At 35.7% G+C, this 21,327-nt stretch overlaps 1 protein-coding gene and 1 long non-coding RNA gene across 6 annotated transcripts; both read right to left on the bottom strand.

Annotated features, from left to right (window-relative positions):
• Positions 1 to 6,356: 6,356 nt before the first annotated feature.
• On the bottom strand, positions 6,357 to 8,978 carry LOC141621560 (protein FAR1-RELATED SEQUENCE 5-like). Its single transcript, XM_074437978.1, has 2 exons — positions 7,404 to 8,978; positions 6,357 to 7,202 (listed from the first exon to the last, which is right to left on the bottom strand). Exons 1-2 carry the CDS (start codon positions 8,568 to 8,570, stop codon positions 6,552 to 6,554), a joined length of 1,818 nt encoding a protein of 605 aa, XP_074294079.1. The 5' UTR covers positions 8,571 to 8,978; the 3' UTR covers positions 6,357 to 6,551.
• A 107-nt stretch (positions 8,979 to 9,085) lies between these two features.
• Positions 9,086 to 13,622, bottom strand: LOC141621559 (uncharacterized). 5 transcript variants are annotated; one of them, XR_012532447.1, is made up of 4 exons: positions 13,271 to 13,614; positions 12,916 to 13,031; positions 12,770 to 12,814; positions 9,086 to 9,140 (listed from the first exon to the last, which is right to left on the bottom strand). It is a non-coding gene; the product is annotated as an uncharacterized LOC141621559 (long non-coding RNA). The 5 variants fall into 5 exon arrangements; XR_012532446.1 differs by having other exon boundaries at positions 12,770 to 13,031; positions 13,271 to 13,616; XR_012532445.1 differs by lacking the exon at positions 9,086 to 9,140 and having other exon boundaries at positions 12,145 to 12,814; positions 13,271 to 13,612.
• Positions 13,623 to 21,327: the final 7,705 nt, after the last annotated feature.

The following is a 21,327-nucleotide window of genomic DNA, read 5'->3' as shown; positions in this document are numbered from 1 at the left end:
GATTAGGTGTTCGATCAAAAGAGCTTCCTAATACGTACCCTCACCCCTTACTCCAGATCTCCGTGAGCACCCGTGTTCATTGGCATCCACGAGAGTCATTCTAGACATAGAATGCTAAGGGTAACGATTGCTTAGTGTTCATGTCACTACTTTGTGTCTTGACATGACACGAGGTATTCGAACGGTTCCAATTTCCCATAAAAATTGGTGGCGACTCCATACAAAATGCAAACGCTTGTTTTCGAGCCCCTTCACCAAGCGCCCCCGTGGGCGGCCCGCTGTCTTGCATACTTGTTGTTATGGTGGCATACTTCCATCGTATGTCTTTTACAGAATATACAATGTCTTCTGAGACTCCTCTTATCAAGCACTGGGATGAGAAGTCTTTTGTTAGTAGGGGTATTTCAGAGCTCAATTCTGGTTCGCTAAGGAATGGGGAATATGTCAATGGTGTGTATCCTGTCTGCAAACGCTTAAGAGAAGCAAAAGCTGCTGAGGTATGTGCATCGTTGATAAACTTTGAACCTCGGGAAAAAGTATCCGAATCGCCTGATCGTTTTGATATCGATGATGTTATTCGAGCAAAGGCTGCTGATGTAAGTTCCAATCATTCTTTCCATCATTTTTGTGTAGTTACTGTAAAGGTGTAGTGTAGTTATTTTAAAGCTTTGTAGCAGTTACTTTTTCAATTATTGTAAATTATTGTAAAGACTTAGTATAATTATTGTAAAGACTTAGTATAATTATTGTAAAGACTTAGTATAATTATTCTTTTTTTTTTCTTTTTTTTTTTCTTAGGTTTCCCAAGCACATCTTTTGATAATGAAGAGGGATGTTGAGATATTTCTCCATTTGGACACGCAACTGAAGGAAACGATGGGAAAGGAGTGTGGTTCTTCAACAGTTGAAGATTCTTCGACAGCCACTTCACTTTCTTTGACTCCTGCTTTCATTAGTGACGATGATTCTTTGTTCACTAAATATTTCAATTTTATTTGTGAAAAAGCTAAGGAAATGAAACAGGCGGGAAGTAAACTGTCGTTGTATGAAAGTTTTTGCAAGGAGCATGAAAAGAGGGAGCATGAAAAGGGAAAAGATGAAAGGAATGGGGGTTTAACGTTTGATCCAGAAAAATATAAGGTGGTTTATTCTCGGGAGAAAGGTAAAAATAAGATCCCTGATGTAGCGGTTGAGAAACCGAATGAGGAGGTGCCAACTAATGACGGCATTAATAATATTGATGTTGAGAATGAAGCCGTGGACTTGAGTAGTGTGGATGACGTTGTTAACAAAGTTGTCAACGAGGCTGTTGTTGGGGATAGAATGCAAGATAATTCTGTTATAAATGCTTACCTGCTGCATTCAGATGTTATGCCTGAGCATATGTTTTTTGGGAATTGTGGTATAGGGTGTGATTTAAATTGTGAATCACCCAATCCTGATGCAGTTGTAGTTTCTGATTTTTTGTGCGAGTACAAGGAGCCTTTTGCTCCTATTTTAATGCAGAGGAAGAATGTACTTGATTACTGTTTTCTGCACGATCATGACCTACGAATTGGGTAAGCATTATATGTTTTTCGTTTCCTCTCTTTCTTTCTTTTTTGCTAATATATCTACTTTTTTAAAGCTTTTATTGTTGTTTGGGTTTTTGTCTTTACTATATAATTTGTTTCCATGTGGCAGGGAGGATTTGGTTGTGTTTTCATTTCACAACATGTTAACTCGAGATGACATTATTTCACTGTCTGCTAAGACTATGATCACATCGAACGTGATTGATTGCTGTTAATTTTTACTTAATGACATGCTGGTCAAGGCTGGGAAAGGGTTATCCCCCACAAGAAGTTTTTTTGTACAAGTCATTCGGTATGTGAAATTATTTTTATATATTTATGTATCATTAAATTTACAATGGTTATGACAGTTATTCTATTGTAGTTACTTGATTATTGTAAAGTATATTAGCTGTTATTTTATTCAGCTAAAACAGTTTTCCTATTCTTCAATTTTCCTATTCTTCAATTTTGTTTATTGTTTCTGTGATTATTCTAATACTGTATTTTAGTTATTGTATTATACAAGTTCAATTATTCTATCTTTTTTACAAGTTACAATAACTGTATTTTTATAATACAATAACTATGTTATTGTAATACAATAATCGATTATTGTATTACAATAACAATGTTATTGTATTATGAAAACTCAGTTATTGTATTATGAAAACTCTACTATCTTTTTTACAAGTTACAACAACTGATTTTTCATAATACAATAACTATGTTATCGTAATACAATAATCGATTATTGTATTACAATAACAATGTTATTGTATTATAATAACATAGTTATTGTATTATGAAAACTCAGTTATTGTATTATGAAAGCTGTTATTGTTGTGATAGTTATTGTAAAGCAGAATAGTAGTTATTGTATTCAGTTAACCAAGTTTTTTCAATTGTGATACTTCATTTTCTCTTATAGTGTGGTAATATTTTTCATAGGCTTCTTTGTTTAAGCTTATCAAAGTGACGATGATGAGAAAGATTTATACAGAAAGGAAATTTGTAATGCTTGGGACACTGTCATTGAGAACAGCGAAGGTTCTCTTGACATTGGTGCCGATTTGGTAATTTTTCCAATCCTTTCTCTTCTTTCTTTCTTTTGTTGATTATTTTATCGTTGAGAACAGCAAAGGTTTATGTACGCCTGTTTTATCATGCCAGGTTTTTATCGCTGTTCATTTTAGAGATCATTTTTTCTGTGTTGTTGTTAATTTTGTGGGGAAGACTGTGGACTATCTTGACAATCGTGTATATGATGATTTTGAAGATAGTATCTGGGTGTTGGCTACCAACTCTATTGTATGTACCTTATTATAAGTTTTTGTTTTCATCTACTTCTTTTAGTTATGTTTTTTGTTCTTGAGTGATGAATTTTGATTTAAAAATGTAACCAGGTTGAAATATTTGGTAGTTTTCTTGTCGAGAAAGGGTTTGAAAGAGGCAGTGAGTAGGGGTGGGCACCGGTCCAAAACCGGACCGGACCGGACCGGAACCGGTTTGGACCGGAACCGGAATCCACAAAATTCATGGACCGGGACCGGACCGGATTAGAAAATTTCCGGACCGACCGATCGAAAAATTCCGGTCCAAGATCGACCGGACCGTTGGACCGGAATTACCCACTTTTTCAAATTCCGGTCCAAAAATTCCGGTCCATTGGACCGGATCGGACCGGTTGGACCGGTTTGGACCGGAATAAAAATACAATTTTAAGAAAAAATGCAAATAACAATAATTCCGGGCATTCGGTCCAAACCGTCCGGACGAAAATACGTCCCGGACGACCGGACCGAAACCGGAATCTTAGAAAATGGTGGACCGAGACCGGACCGAATTTTTAATTCCGGTTCCGGTCCACTAGATTCCGGTCCGGACCGGTCCATTTTTCCGGTCCGGACCGGATTATGCCCACCCCTAGCAGTGAGGTCTGCAATTTCAAATTTGTAAATGTTGCTTTTGGGTGGAAATCGGAAGGGTCCCAGAATTTGGATTGTGGTGTTTTTGTCATGATTCATATGATGTTTTATGTTGGGAAGTTGTTCAAATCAGAGTTGCATGACCCATTGAAAAGGATCATATATAGAGCTGAGATAGCGGCCATCTTGGTTTTAGCCGATATCAACAAAATTAGGAAAGAGTTGTTGGATTTGGTTGATGATTTTACAAAGGCAAAGGCGCCTTTGCTGCCTGTTTTGCTTGAGAAGCGTAAGCTAGCTCAGTTGGAAGCGGCAAGGGCTGAAGCAGATGCTTTGGAAGCTGCTAGGGTTATGGCAGAGGAACCGGATGATGGTGTTGGTACTCCGGGGCCTGGGAAAAAGAGTATGCCTGATACACCTATGAGCGCTGGGATGATTAGATCAGGCCGAGGTAGTAGACCGAACTCTGATTGTCTTGGTTGCTCAATAAACTTTGGCAAGGCAGATACAAATCTTGTTGTTGTTTCAAAAGTTATGAGGGCTAACAGCAGATATACACGTGCCATGCCAAGCAAGAAGAAACAAGTTGTTGATTATTGTTTCTTGGATGATTACAATCTTGCAAATGAGTATGTTCCTTTTTCTCCAAACCCAATGAGAAACAAGTTTCTGTGATTATTCTAATACTGTATTGCAGTTATTGTATTATACAAGTTCAATTATTCTATCTTTTTTACAAGTTTCAATAACTGAGTTTTCATAATACAATAACTATGTTATTGTAATACAATAATCGATTATTGTATTACATTAACATAGTTATTGTATTATGAAAACTCGGTTATTGTAGCTGGTAGTTTTTTTTTTATATTGTTTTGAAATATTACTAAGCTTTTTTTTATTCCTTTGCAGTGAACTTTTATTTTCTGCGGGCTATGCTATCTTGGATAGGTCTGATATTCTTTCTACGAAGCCCGATAATTACACTGAGTTGCGCATAATAGTTGCCTGGTCAGTTGTCTTGAATTTCATGGAGGTTAAAGAGAAAGAAGCGCCAGTGATGATGTTTCTTGGGACAGAACATATGGTATGATCTGTTTTTCATTGTGCAATTACTGTAGAATGTTTAATCATTTATCTTCAATTTTCTTCACACTTTTATGGTATTTATAGGGAATATTTGAAGAAATGCTAGAGCAAGGAGGGGATAGTGATGTTGTAACTGACAGCCAGAAAGACAAGGTTGTGCGGTTTTGGTCCTATTTCTTAGGTGAAAATGTTGTAAACTCTGAGATCGATGTGGACCTTGTCTTCATCCCATTGTCTTTAGAGAAGTACTACTTTTGTGTTTGTGTGAACTTTATGAACAAGACGGTTGATGTGCTGGACCATACGTCGCACAAAGATTGGGAATATTCTGATTTTTACAGACTTGCAAAGATTGCAGTACGTTTTTCTAACTCCTGATCATATACAAATCCTATTTTCAGTCAGAATTATTGTATTGTTGTAACAAAGTTATTGTATTTTTTTAAACTTGTTATTGTATAGTCGTGCTTTCTAATTCTTTTTTTTTTTTTGTACATGCTGTAGGTTGATTGTTTTTCTGACTTTTTGGATACAAGGAAAACAGCAAAAGAAGGAGTTCTCATTAACACATTTACATTCGTGAATGTTGATTTTGAATGGAAAGCGAATGTCAAGGCTGATAAGGAATCGGGATTTTTCACTATGTTTCACATGCTCACATATGAAGGGAAGCACGAGCAAGGATTGTATGCGGTTAAGAAGAAAGTTGAGAGGATTCCTATATGGCTTGAGATGGTGGCTATTTTGTTGATGTCAGATGTCAACGAGTCAAGAGCGTCTCTTTTGGAAGAAGTGGAAATTTTGAGGCGGAGTATATTGGAAGTAGAGAAAGAACTTTTAAAAGACGGAAGATCAGGGAGGAAAAGGGTTAAAACAACAGCCGTTACTGGTCCTTCTCGGCGAAACACATAAAAGAACAATTGATTCTAGATGGATTTAGCAAACAATTCTAGATGGATTTGTTGGATAATCTAATGTTTAGATAGTTGTTATTGATTGACTGAACAAATTTGATGTAGCTGTTATTGATTGACTGAACAAGATAGTGTTTTTGTAATGCCTATAAGCTGTTATTGTAATATCTCTAGATAGTTATTCAAATGATCAAATGCAATTATTTTAAAGCTTTCATGTAGCTGATTATTGTAAAGCGTTTGCCCAATTATTTTAAAGCATACCTCTGATTATTTTAAAGCTCTCATGTATCCGATTATTGTAAAGCTCTTCCCCAATTATTTTAAAGCATATCTTTGATTATTGTAACAAATTGGCAAGTGCAAAGCATTATCAATTATTGTAAAGCATTATCAAATTAATATATTTATGGAAAAAAATCAGAACAATTGCAAATAAACTCAACATCAATTATTATAAAGCATAATTGTGATTATTGTATAGTTTTCACATGATTATTAAGTTATTCAAATGATCAAATGCAATTATTTTAAAGCTTTCATGTAGCTGATTATTGTAAAGCGTTTGCCCAATTATTTTAAAGCATACCTCTGATTATTTTAAAGCTCTCATGTATCTGATTATTGTAAAGCTCTTCCCAAATTATTTTAAAGCATATCCTTGATTATTGTAACAAACTGGCAAGTGTAAAGCATTATCAATTACTGCAAAGCATTATCAAATTAATATATTTATGGAAAAAAATCAGAACAATTTCAAATAAACTCAACATCAATTATTGTAAAGCATAATTGTGATTATTGTATAGTTTTCACATGATTATTGTAATAGCGCAAGGTATTATTAAATGAACAAAATCAGAACAATTGCAAAAAAATTCAACATCAATTAATGTAAAGCATAACTTTTATTATTGTAAAAGTCTAACATACTTATTGTAAAGTATACCCCTGATTATTTGTAAAAAACTCTAACACAATTATTTTGCAATCTTGCGGTTATTGTAAAGCATAATATGGATTATTTTAAAACGTAATCTTGATTATTTTAAAGCGTAATGCATTTTTCATTCTTCTTCTTCTTCATCTTCATCCTCCATTTCATTTTCCTCTTCATCTTCTTCCTCCAAAGCATGCTCAACAAACGGATTTGGACAGTTTCTCTTGTCATGGTGTCCCATTTGTTTGCAGTTATTACATAGCCTCTTCGGTTTGCTCGCCTTCTCAATTGCCTTATCCTTGTTTGATTTCATTCTCTTGCCGCTTCCTTTGTTTTTTGCAATTTTTGGTGGAAGAACAGTAATATTTGATTTTGCTGTACAACCTAAGAGCATTTCCAGTTCTTGATCCTTTGTCAAGCTCTCTTTGGTTGGATTTATTTTCTCTCGGAATTGTAAAAGCATCAAACTTAGCTCCTTGATTTGATTTTCAGGCATCGAGTTAAGAACACTTATTGTTGCATAAAACTCTGACCATACCCTTGATAATTCCAACTTTCTCAAATCGGTGGGATCGTAGTCTTGCAATAACTTTCCATCCAGTCCATACAAAGGCTTTCTATATGATTTCTTCGTCCATCTGGTTTCGATGTACTGCTCCGGTATGCTTTGCAGTCCTTTTCCTGATATAATCCATATAATGTGTTTACAAAGGATTCCTTTCCTCTCAAACATCTTGCACGTACATGTTGTTTCCTTTGATTCGTTATTGTGAGCAACCTGCATTACAATGTAGTTATTTTAAAAGGCAAACATAGTTATTATATAGTTCAACATGAATTATTTTATGCAGACTAGCAATTAACACCAAGGTAGAAGTCCTTCAGTTTTTTTAATGGTAAAACACGGTTATTGTATTCTTTTATCACAGTTATTGTATGTTAAAGTAAAAAGACAATTATGTTTATAAAATCGAATAACCTGAAATATTCTATGCTTCCTGTAGGCATCTTCAACATTTATAATGTGCATGTTTCCTTGCTCAGAAAACCCCCTAACGGCACACGAACAGGAAGCCATTTGCACTTGCTCTTGGAACTCATAGAAAACAGTATGTGTGTAGATTTTAGAGGCATGTTTCTCAATCATTGTCTTAGAAGAAACCTGTGGCAATGTGCTGTCATTTGCAGCATCAAGAGATCTGTGATTATAGCATTGTTGTTCCATTGCACTCTGAAAACGCAACCAAAGTTCTACAAGTGTGCCATCTATGCTCTCAAATCTTTTGAAATAACTGTTTTGACTCTCTGATCTTTGTGTAGTTTTCAAAAGGCAGCCTAAAGGCAAATCCCTAAAGTAAGCAGGTATCCATTTGTGCCTTTTTCCATACATGTATGTCAACCAAGTATTATCATTCAACTCAAAGTCATTAATCACTTGAGTCCATTTTTCTTCAAACTTAATGGGTTCCAAGTCAGTATCCCAAACAACTCCACATATCCGCTCAACAAAGTCAGTCTCCTTACAAATCTGTGACTCAACTTTATCGGTAAGTTTTTTCATTATATGCCACATGCAGTAGCGATGTCTTGCTTTCTTGAATACAGAACGCACCCCGAGTTTAATTGCCGGATCTTGATCAGTAAGAATGCACTGAGGTTCCTTGTTGCCCATACAATCAAGGAACTTCTTAAACACCCAAATGAATGACCCATCGTTCTCATGATCGACAAGTGCAGCAGCAAAAGTCGCTGATTTTTTGTGATTGTCAACAACAGTGAATGGGGTGAAGGCCATGTGGTACTTGTTAGTACCGTAAGTAGAATCAAAGGTGATGGTGTCCCCAAACAAGGAATAATTCATTCTTGCTTGTGCATCTGCCCAAAAGATTTTAGCCAAACAATTATCCTCATCAACTTGATAAGCATAGTAAAAGCCATCTTGTGATTCAGAAAGCGCCTTTAAATAATCGAGAATCATGTCAGCATCCTTGTCACCTATATAACATTTAATATTTCTTTTGAAGTTCTTGAATTCTGTGAGAGATGCACTAATGTTTGCATACCCATTTGATTGCTCCGCCATAATTCTAAATGTCTTGGTAGCCCCGATGTTGAGTTTACAATTGTTAACAATTGTCTGCTTCATGTAAAGGTTAAGTGTTCTTACGTTTTTCTGGAATTCCCGTTCTTTGAGTGAGCAGAGTATGTGATTATGACCTTCATAAAACGTATCAATAGCATACCCTATTAGCTCCTAAAGGTCATTGCATACAGCACAAAACCGTATTTTTGCCTTGCAACCAAATCTTGTTATTTTTGTTTTCTTTGGCTCTTCAGATCTTTTCCTCTTCTTTTTCTCTTCTGTGTTTTCAAATTCAACAACAGGTTTGAGTTTTTTGCGATCCTCTTTGAATCCATGTTTGTTGCAGACCATTGATTATTTGTCTATCAAACCATCACGGAATCTTGTTTGTGTGTACTTTCTTGGTATGAAACCACAAGCCACAGCATATAAATTGTAAAACTCTATTGCCTCCTCCAGCTTTACAAACATTAACCCCAGAGCAGCGTTTTGAAACCATTTTCTACCATCCTATTCCACTCCTCACCGCCACCGGAGTATATCTCAATCCCATTATGGATAGTATTTTCTCCGATTTCGACGCAAAAAGAGGTGTAGAAAAAGTTGTTGCATTGGTAGTATTAATTTCAATGCCTGGAAACATTAAAACAGGAGAACTGTTATAGTATTATTAATTTCAATATCTTAGATTCTATACAAAACAAAACAATACAACCTCTGCAGCAGCAGTTATTTTAACGTTATAATGCAGTTATTGTATTATACAAATGCAATTATTCTATCAGAGAGGGGAGTGTTTTAGTGAAATTGGTAGCCTAGTCCAACACAATACACACACAGTTATTTTAATGTAGTATTAAAGTTATTTCATTATTAAAGAGTAGTTATTGTAAGGATTTTTTTGTCAGATCCTATAAAATAGTATTTATTATGAAAAAAACAAACTCTCCTACAGCAATTATTTTAACGTTATAATGCAGTTATTGTATTATACAAATGCAATTATTCTATCAGAGAGGGGAGGGTTTTAGTGAAATTGGTAGCCTAGTCCACCACAATGCACACACAGTTATTTTAATGTAGTATTAAAGTTATTTCATTATTAAAGAGTAGTTATTGTAAGGATTTTTTTGTCAGATCCTATAAAGTAGTATTTCTTATGAAAAAAACAATCTCTGCTACAGCAATTATTTTAACGTTATAATGAAGTTATTGTATTATACAAATGCAATTATTCTATCAGAGAGGGGAGGGTTTTAGTGAAATTGGTAGCCTAGTCCACCACAATGCACACACAGTTATTTTAATGTAATATCAAAGCTATTTTAATACTGTAAGGCAGTTATTGTATTATTATAATCCAGTTATTCAAATACTAGATATTGAATGATATCATGAATGAAAACCTACATGCAATTACTGTTATATTATGTAGTTGTTATTGTTATTATAATGACAAAATGAGTAACAATATGAAAACAATCTTCATGCAATCAGTAATTTTTACAAAAAACTTATCAACCTAATAACAACAGTTTTTATATCAGCATTATGTCACAAATTTACACCTGAATTCATCGTTGTTTGATTATCAAGAATATTATCAAGCGAGTAAGCGTTTGATTATTCAATTCAAAGATCGTTGAAGTGAAATTTATGGAAAAAAACACGTAAATCAAGTCAGAATTTGTTATTTGATTCAATTACTGAAGTTATTCGATTATTGAATCAGAAATCGGAAGAAATATCAATACCTTCAGTCGAATTTGAAGAATTAGGGTTTTCGGAGAATTGTTGATCTAATTTTGAAAAATTGATGAACAAATTGATAGTTTTAATTGAAAAAATCAAAATAATGAATGAATTGTTGATCAAATTTTGAAGAACTGATGAATTTGTTGATCAAAATTTGAAGAACTGATGAAAAAATTTCGCGTGGTTTTTTGATGAACAGAGTGTTTGATCAGTAGAGAGAGAAAGGGGGAGAAAGAGAGAGAAAGAGCTGGGAAAATTATGGCGGCTCAAATTTTGATAATTGGGTTTTGTCAACTCATTTGCTTATATATGCGAGGGAAACTCACGAAAAGTGTCAAACTCACCGGATCTTGTCTATCTATCTATATATATATATATATATATATATATATATATATATATATATATATATATATATATATATATATATATATAGTGGCGGGATCTCGTGAATTTGGTTCTTACGGTGAGTTGTGAGTTTGGAAAATCTCAGCCACTAGATAAACAAAAATAAAGGGCTGAGATTTAGATATCTTAATATTTTAAAACCAAAAAACACACGCATCACTCCTAGTTTTCACTACCCTAAAAAACGCAAAAATCCCCAAATCAATTTTTTTCTCGGTTTTCTAACCTTCATCAATGGTTCCAAATCTCCTCCCACTCACCTCACTCACCACCACCTCCACCGTCGTCGACACCAAACATTCTGACATCAACCATCGCAAATTCGCCATCAGAACCACCATCAATGGCAAATGGTGGAGTTCTTCGACATGTCGCCTAACGCCGATTACATTGACGGCGGTGAAAATAACGGTAAGACGACTTTGTTTGATTTAATCGTTTTGTTTTTTTCGGGTGATTTCTATACAAATTCGTTGATTATTATTCAGTTAATTGCATGTTCATATGAATTTCAAAAAATTGCATTTATTCGTTGGTCAATAGCACAAAAGCACAAAGATTGGATTTGTATTGGTTGGATTGGTCTTTTTTTGTGAGATGTATTATCCCGTTAAATTCGATCTTCATTAAGAAGATTAGGTGGTGATCGCTGTTGCTTTTGTGTTGTGTGGTTATTTTCGTTCGTTGTCGAACATTATGATTACTTGCTCCCTATTATTGTTAGACCCTTGTTTGATAGATAGCCTCACTTTAAATTCATGCTAACTGTCAATTGAATATTGTTTGATGGATAGCCTCACTTTCGATTCATGCAACACTTGCGATTCATGCAATACCACCTTGTTTCATAGCATGTCAAAAACTATCAAACCTAAGGATGTTTTTTTTATGGATTCTGAGATTGTACTAAATTCCGGCTTATGACTGATGATTGATGGTTTCTTACATTTGAGAATTTGTGATCTTTTTAACCCCTTGTTGCTGAATTTTATTTTTTAGATCTTACATACTGGGAGCAATAACAAGAATGCCTACAAATCACTCATTGCTGCAGAGTATAGTAAAAAAATTGATGGGCCAGTATTTTAACTTTGAACCAAGGTTAGTCGGGAGGATTTAACCACGGTTAAAATATAATACTACTGGTTACTCGATTTTTCCAGCAGGGTTTAAAGGCGTGGGACAAATAGTACTCCACTTGTTTCATTTTCAAAGTGGAGAATGTGGGAGGAATGTGAAGTAAAACTGGCCGTATTTGTACATGGAATATAGAATTACGTCCAATTTTGTGACATTTTACCTTTATTTGTGCCCTTGGTAAAAAAAATTAGAGTAGAATAACATCACAATAACAGAGTAGTTAAAAAAAATCAGAGTAGTTAAAAAAATTAAAATGACACCGGAATAACATCACAATAACACTAGAATAACAGCACAATAACATGTGGTAAAAAAAAGGGTAAAAAATCAAGAGTAAAAAATCAAAGTGACACCATAATAACATCACAATAATACCAGAATAACAGCACAATAACAAATGGTAAAAAAACAGAGAAAAATTCAAAGTACTTAAAAAAATCAAAGTGACACCGGAATAACATCACAATAACAGCAGAATAACAGTAAAATAAACACACAATAACACGTGGTAAAAAAAAAGAAAAAAATCAAAGTCGTAAAAAAATCAAAGTAATAGCAGAATAACACCACAATAACAGAGAGCATCAGTGGCAGACACTCAAACTAAATCGTTATCGCAAGCTCAATTTGCCATTTTTTGAAATCAAACCCTAGTATACTCAATCACAAGCTCAATTCGAACAACTGCATTAAAACCTATTGATCTGTTGATGCTTAATCAACTGAAGGAATCTAATTGTCAAATTAAGGTAATTCTTCTCACTTTGGAAGGCTAGTGAACTATCTTGAATTAATATCCATTTAAATGCAGAAACTTATGTTGACTTTTAAGTTCCTTTAAGATGTGTATTTTTTTTGTTACTGATGAATTACTTCACAACATTTAACTAAAATGTTTTTACTTCTAAATTCACAAAGTCAAGATTCTTGATGGTAATTGGGAAAGAATACCGACTAACCAGACAAATGACGATGGTCTGCAAAAACGATAGGATTATCAATATCTGTGCGAGAACCGTAGAAGATTAAGCATATGGAAAATAGCAAAATTAGATAGTGGTCAAGAAAAAAGCCGAAATCATAGAAGTTAGGATTGGTTGATTACCTCTTTGTCAACAAGTTTGTCATGTAGATCTGGACCAGATGAGTGACAAAGACGCTGAATAACAGTATTAACTTCAGATTCTATAAGGGACCTTTGATCCATTAGCTTCACCGTTTCTGCTTTCAAGTAAGAAGCAACCCCATCAAAATCAAACCTTGGTATACTCAATTATCACAAGCACAATTAGCCATTTTTCAACTAATAACAATAAAATCCTGATTTAACATTATCACAAACTCAAACACGCATAAAACCCTATTCAACACAACTATACAACATAAAAAATGAAAGCCTAGCATGACAATTAAGAGCAACAATTATGATTCAAATAAAATAGAGAAGGAATTAATCAAACCAAATCGATGTAGGAAGAGCAGGTTTCATCGGTGGTCGTCAAATTTTGAGTGCGGTACCCAGAGTGTGAAGGTCCAGTTATTATGGCCACGATTTGACATCGTGCTGGCGTTAGCGAACGATTGTGCGATGGTGATAGTGACTTGGGCGTCGTCGGAAGTGATGGTAGCTTGGGCATCGTTGGCAGTGCTGAAGGCCGGTGACTGTAGTGAGTGAGCAATGGTGGCGCGTGATAGATGGCTGCGGAGCTTTTGCGTGAGAGTATATATGGTATATGGAGTAGAGAATGAGAGATTGAGAGTCAATTGGGTTAAAAAAAAAAGCGTAATGTTCTATAAATGAAGAGCCCTAAATTAACATCGGTTGTTATGAAAACCGCCCCAAAAACATATGATGGCGGTTTTTTATTAAAAAACATTGTTACTTATCATTATTTTAGCATCGTTATTAACAACGGTTGTTAATATAACCGCCATAAAGGACTTATCATGACATTTTTAATCTGAAACCGCTATAAATAACTTTTATTATCATGTTGATTCTTAATTTAAACCGCCACGATAGACCTTCTATAACATGAAAATTTCACTCCCGCCAATTTTTTGGGCTTTTTGCAGTGTTTCTATTAGAACCGACACGATAAAGGCGTCACAATAGGGGTTTTTTCTACTAGTGTTAGGGCCAAACTCTGTCCAAAAGTCTATCTATATTACCTTCGTCGCTTGGCCAACCAGCCCATCTAATTCGATCTCAGATTGAGAAAAGCCAACAACATGTTTCCTTAATTCAGAAACAGCCGGACGAAATGAAGAACCAGTGGAATTCGCATCCCAGGCCCTTAATGATGAAATCTCAAGTTTCCTGGCCTTTGTTCGCCAAGCAAAAAATTATAAGAGTTGATTTTATACAATTAGTGTAACGCCCCCATGTTATCCCAAAACTCTGGATATTGTGTTTTAATATTTGCTGCGTATTTCTCCCAAATAGTGGGATGATAGAACTTCGAAAATTTGCCGGTTATGCTTCTTTTGAATCGTGTTCCATCAAAGTTTTGCAGGCCATACGCATTTCCTGAAAAGTCTTTAGTAACCTTAAATGGTCCTTCCTACCTAGGCAACCATTTTCCATAGAAATGATCCTTATGCCCTTCTGGCAAGATCACTTTCCATACCAAATCCCCCTCTAGAAAGGATTGAGCCTTGACCCGAGCATTATATGTTTTGGTTGACTTGATCTTATTTCGCAACAAATTTGTCAGCGCCTGCTCTCTTAGATGTTCAATATCTAAGTTAGCAATATTCATAGATTCAACATAAGAACCTAAATCCATCGAATTTTGAAATAAAATCCGAGCAGATTCTACATTAATCTCAGATGGAATCATAACATCATGGCCAAAACTAGCTGATAAGGAGTGTACCCTATAGCCCCCCCCCCCCCCACCCTCTTAAGTTCTATAAGCCCACAACGTATCAAGTAACTTTTCATGCCAAGAACTAGGATTATCATCAATCATTTTAGAAATCCTAGCTTTAATCAACTTATTCGTAGATTCAGCTTGCCCATTTGCCTGAGCATCATATGGAGAAGAATTTAGCAATTTCACTTCAAATTGAGTGGTAAACTCTTGCATAGGTGGTCCGTTACAAACAGACGCTTAGTCCACTATAACGCTTTATGGCGCCCCAAAGCGGATAAAGATAAACTCTTTCAAAACATCCACCAAATCCTGTGTCTTCACAGTTTTAAATGGTTTAGCTTCAACCCATTTAGTGAAGTAATCAGTAATGACCACCACATACTTATGTCCTTTGGAAGAAGGTGGAGTAATCTCACTAATCATATCCATTGCCCAACCACGGAAAGGCCATGGCTTTACAATAGGCTTTAAATCATTAGCAGGAACCCTACTAATCTGACCATATCGTTGGCACGACTTGCAACCTTTTGCATAGGTCACACAATTTTCTAAAATAGAAGGCTAATAAAAACCATGATGGTGAATCAACCACCGCATCTTTGGTCAGACTGATGAGCGCCACAAACACCCTCATGAACCTCTGCCATGACCAGTAAGCATCATCAGGGCCTAAACATTTCAGTAAGACCCCTTGATGATCCTTTTTATACAGGATGCCATCGATCGAAAAGTATCCAAAGGCTTGCTTTCGAAGCTTATGGTTTAACCCCTTTTGAGACGGACTATTGAAAACACTTATAATGTTAGTTCGCCAATCCAAAGGTTGCTCCAAAATATCAACCTTACAGATCTCCGCTGTAAAAGTGTCTTCCTTTATAAGAAAATTCCTCTCTAAATGCTCTACGTTCGTCAACACACCAAAATCTTCCAAGTTATACCCAGAAGCAAACTGAGCCAATTGATTAGCCATCGTATTTTGATCTCTTAACACGTGAACGCATTCAATTCTTCTAAAATACTTTAATAAAACCTTCAACTTTCTGAAGATATTGTGATAATGGTAAAGATTTACACTTGAACAAACCATTAACTTGATTTATTACAAGTTGGGAATCACCTAAAATTCGAACATGGAAGGCGCCCAGTTCAATTAACTTCTCCAAACCAGTAATAAGCGCCTCATATTCCACTTTATTATTAGTACCTTGACCATGCAAAGTTAGAGTTAATTTCCATTCCCTCCCCTTAGGAGACAAAATAACAACACCCACACCTGAGCCATTTGAAGTGAACGATCTGTCAAAATACATTTCTCAAGGAATATTGTTATTATTATCACTTGTTTCTATATCAAAACAAGGGTGTTCAATAAGAAAATCAGCTAGTACCTGACCTTTCATCGTTCTTTGCGGAATATAAACTAAATCAATTTGAAACAAATGAATACTCCACTTACTAAAACGTCCTCTCAATAAAGGTTGAGACAACATATGTTTCATTACGTCCATCGCTTATACTATTTCTATAGTATGAGCCATGAAATAATGTCGTAATTTAACTAAGGCGTCAAAAAGGCTTAGACACACCTTTTCCAAATAAGTATAACATTGTTCCATTTATTTGGAGGACTCGGCTTAAGTAAAATACTACTTGTTCAAAACCTTGCTCATTCTCCTGAGACAACATACAACCAATTGACTGGTCGACGGCTAACAAATAAAGCCAAAGCATTTTCCCTGCTTTTGGAGAAATTAAAACATGTGGATTACTCAAATAGTTCTTAATTTGATCAAACGCCTCCTGATGACTGTCGTTCCAAACAAAAGCATCTTCCTTTAACAATCGCAACAACGGAGAAAAACCTTTAGTTTTTCCAGCTAAATTGGCAATAAATCGTCTAACATAATTCACCTCCCCAAGGAATCGTTGTAACTGCGTTTTATTAGAAAGCGGTTTAGCATTTTGTCACTGCTTTAGCCTTATTCTTGCCAATTTCGATTCCCTGCTGATGAATCAAAAATCCAAGAAATTTTTCGACACTAACGCCAAAAGCACACTTAAAGGATTCATTTTAATATTAAACTTCCTCATCCTTTCAAATACTTGTCAAAGATGAAACAAATGTTCATCAAATTCATCAAATTTATCGCCTATTAAATCATGAAAAACACAATTTATAGTTCGCTGATATGTGGCGCCCGCATTCTTTAATCTGAATGGCATAACTACCCATTCAAACGTTCCTAAAGAACCAAGACACCTGAATTTTGTCTTCTAACAGTCTTTCTCCTCGATCTTTATCTGGTAATACTCAGCGTATCCGTCCATAAAAGTTAGATACTTACGCCTTGTGGTAGCATCAATGAGTATATCAGCCAGGGGCATAGGGTATTTATTCTTAGGAATGGCCTTATTTAGATCTCGAAAATCAATGCACACTCTAATCTTCTTCTTAATGACTGGAACGATATTGGCAATCCACTCTACATATTTCACTGAGTAGATAAACTTTGCTTTTAAAAGCTTGTCAACCTTATCTTTAACAGCCTGAATGACTTCTGATGACATTCTTCTAGGCTACTGAACTACTGGTTTCCAACCAGGTTTGATCGGTAAACGGTGTCTAGAAATACTTAAATTAACACCAGGTATCTCATGATGTTCCCAAGCGAAACAATCTCTATATTCGAACATAATTGTTTTCATCGCCTCTTTTTCATCATACGATAGGTTTTGGCTCATATATGTGACCTTCAGTTCCTAATATCATCATTCTTTACCCATGGTCTTTCTACCAATGTTAATGATGTACTTTTACTATTTTGCCCATTTTTATTCGGACATAATCATCAACTATTTCTATAGAAGAATCATTATTTTATAAATTGCAATTCTTATTGAATTCAAAAGTCGTTACAATACTTGTGGAAAAAGAAAATACATAGCAATTACTACATTATAGTAATAAAATGGCAATAAGCTCAATTCCTGAGCACCTGCTGCTACTGCTGGACCTTCTTCGGGAATGTCCTCTAATTCTTCTATGCAAATTTCTTGAATTTTATTGAAGGCATTATGCTCTTCAACATCTACAATCTGCCATTGGTCAAGCGCTTCCACTCGCGGATCTAATGCATATTCCTTAGAATCATTTCCTAAGTTAGTGACATTTACTTCAACAGTAGGAATATCAGCATAAATAATCTCATATTTCCTACCATTCCACATAACTAATAATTGATGCAATGAAGAAGGGATGGTATAATTTTTATGCAACCAACTTCTTTCCAACAAAATATTATAAGTCGTTATACTTCTGACCACATAAAAAGGCATTGTTTTTGTACACGATTCTACTTTAATTGCTAGCGATATCTTCCCCTCACAACATTCTGTGGTTCCAGCAAAACTAGTCACAGACACTTTACAAGGGGTTATATCCTTTTCTGTTTTTCCATCCAGCTGAAGAATAGCGATTGGGGCAATGTTAGTGGTAGCCCCATTATTAATCAAGACTCTACTAACCACACGATTTTCCAATTTGACTTTAATATATAAAAGTTTACAATGGTCATTATCCACACCTCGGCGTACGAATAAAGCCTTAACTATCCCATTCACCTCCTAGTCAGTTAAATCCCTATCCAGAGCGTCATTACAAATAAAATTACTCGCAATTAAATAATTAAAGATACCTGATAATGGCGAATCCGAACTTACAGACAATGACCCTTTTGTGCTGAACTCCTTTCGCAGCATAGTCACCATCATACATTCCATCGTATCTGGGTCTAGAGAACCAAATTGAATTGGCTGTTAATCTTCATCAGTCACCAGCAAATCTAACTCATAGTCAGAGAAACCCCCTAAATCCTCTTTTTCTTTGTCAGCATCCATCACGTGATCACTCAGCTTATCGATGGCATTCACACAAGCTTTGGTACTAGTCTCATTCTCCTTCCTCGAAACTTCTTGATCCTGAACCCGGATATCTGCTACCATCGCCTCTTGCATCAACTACATCTCCACCTTAGCCTTGGCGTTCGCCGCCAGTGCCTTAGCGTGCTTCTTCTTTTGGCCCTTTGTAACAAGAACACCTTTTCCTTCAGGATCATTCATTTGATTCCTCAAATCACTGAGAGGCTTCCTGACAAATCCAAGGGACTGCATTCCCTTATATCCTTTGTTGGGACCCATATTTTTCAGGTCTCTGTTCCTTCTTACTGTCAGGCGCTGATAAGCCGTCACCGATTTAGGATCATTTGGAATTGATTGAGTTCGAACAAGCTCAAAGTGCAACATATTGGCACAACTTAAACACATGTTCCTCCGCAAATTCTTCATGCATTTGATCGAACGTACATGACTAGGATCCGCCTCCACAGCCTCCTTATAGGACTTAGGCGCAGACCCTTCATCAGTTCTGCCAGACTTCCCCTTCACAGTGTCCAAGATTTTACCTTCATTGACTAAATCTTTGAACCAATTTTGCTACAAAGACCCTGAAAGTCTGACACTTATCTGTGGTGTGAAGTTCAGTCATATGCCACTTTCAAATTCCTTTCATCTCCATGTTGTCCACTTTCGGAAAAACCAACAAACGCTTATCCACCTAATGGTCAAACAAACGTTGTGCTCTCTCCTCCTCCAAATCACCATTTGGAATTGTTAGCGTTGGTTTAATATCAAACATATTGCATTCAAAGTTTAACACTGAAAACGGATCATCATCTGTTTTGACACTGTCACCACTTGAAAACAAAATCTGACCATTATCAATCAAATCCTGCAAAACGTTTCTAAACACAAAACAATTATTAGTAGCATGAGATCTAGCGTTATGCCATAAACAAAAAGTTTTCCCTTTAAGCTCTCGCGCCGAAGGAATTTTATGATTTCCCTTAATCTTAATAATATTATTCGCTTGCAGGTGCCTAAAAATCTCTTCCCCTTTGATTATGTCAAAGGTGTAGAGACGCTTCTTAGTATTCTTCATGTCTCTACTAGCAGAAAATTCTTTCTTCTGTAATGGCGCACATTGAAAAGGAGGCCCTTTTGGGATTTCCGCTATATTAACTTCATAGAAATCTTCTTCTTCTTCTATAGTGACCCAATTGAACGCTTTATGACGTTGTTGACTTTCTTCATCCAACACTTGCTCATATTTATTAATTGATTTTATTAGTTCCATAAAGTTTCTAAAAATGATACCATCAAAGAGCTTCCTAAAAGGAATTACAAGACCATCCTGAGTAATTCTTATGAATTTCCCCTTTGGTAAATTCAAATGGCATCGAATTTTAGCATTTTTAAATCTAGCTAAATACTCATCAACAGGTTCTCCTGTCCTGTGTTGTATCCTCGTTAAATCACTTATAGTTATCCCAGGATCAATTCTAGTGAAATGATTATGGAACTGATTATTCATCGCCTCCTAATCAGAGATGGAATTCGGCGCTAAATGAAAATACCAACTGAATGTTGTTTTGGTTAATGAAGGCGGAAACAATCTTAATTTCAAATAGTCATTATCCGCAGCCTCTCTACATTGGCTAGTAAACCTAGTTAGATGTTCCATGGTGGAGACTTCCCCATCTCCAGAAAATAAAGTAAAATCAGGAATCTTATATCCTGGAGGATATGGATATTGTCTATCCACCCACTCAGGATGCGGTTTTTTATGACGAATCCTTTGATTCTTTTGGTTTTCGGCGTTCATATAATTTTCTATTATATGTTCAACCTACGCCATAAATGACATCGGATTAGCACCATAGGCTTGTCCTTGACCAGGAAATTGATCAGGGGGATATTTTTTTTTTTGGTGAAATGTGAGCAAGTTTCCATTAATGATAATAATAGTCCATTACAACATCATTCCAATATTTCTAGTACTAAACCACAGCTAGACTAAAATATCTAGATTAGAAAGCCATAGCTGATCTTGGCTAGTAACATAACTTGGAAGCAATTGACTGATTCTAGCATGAATCAGCCTCTTCAAATCTCTCACAATGTTCCTAGGCATGGTTAGCTGCATATTCAGACGACAGTTGTTCCTCTCCATCCAAATGGTATACCATCAAGCCATCTTTGCCATTCTACACACCTGATGCTGCAACTTAGAACCCCTTCTTGCAGAATCCATTTTCAGTTGCAACCAAGTTTCAATCTGTCCCATGATGCACTTACTATATAAACACTCTTCAAACAGGTGGGCATGTGTTTCAATGCCACCCTCACACAGCACACAATCCTTAGAAGCACAAATCCCATGAGCATACAATTTTTCACGAGTATTAAGTGCCTTATGATAAATCAACCAAGCTATGAAGGCATGCTTAGGGAGATTCCATCTATCCCAAACATCAGAATACCAGGACACAGGTGGGTGTTGGCCCTGTATCCAAGCATAACCAGACCCTACTGAGTAGCCTTTAGGATCAGCTACCCAACAATTATTCACAAAACCAGCATCCAGTTTCATTCTGATCTTACATATGTTCCTCCAATTCCAATTGGAGTCACTAGGAGGGACATAAGTAGACCAGTCATTCCCTTTCATATAAACGTGATCAACCCATTGAACCCACAATCTGTCTGCCTTAGTGTAAATCCAATTTGCAAGTTTCCCAACA

Source organism: Silene latifolia, chromosome X (genome assembly GCF_048544455.1).
Source record: "Silene latifolia isolate original U9 population chromosome X, ASM4854445v1, whole genome shotgun sequence".
NCBI lineage: Eukaryota > Viridiplantae > Streptophyta > Magnoliopsida > Caryophyllales > Caryophyllaceae > Silene > Silene latifolia.
Note: the sequence above shows the minus strand (reverse complement) of the source record. Positions and strands in the feature narration are given on the sequence as shown.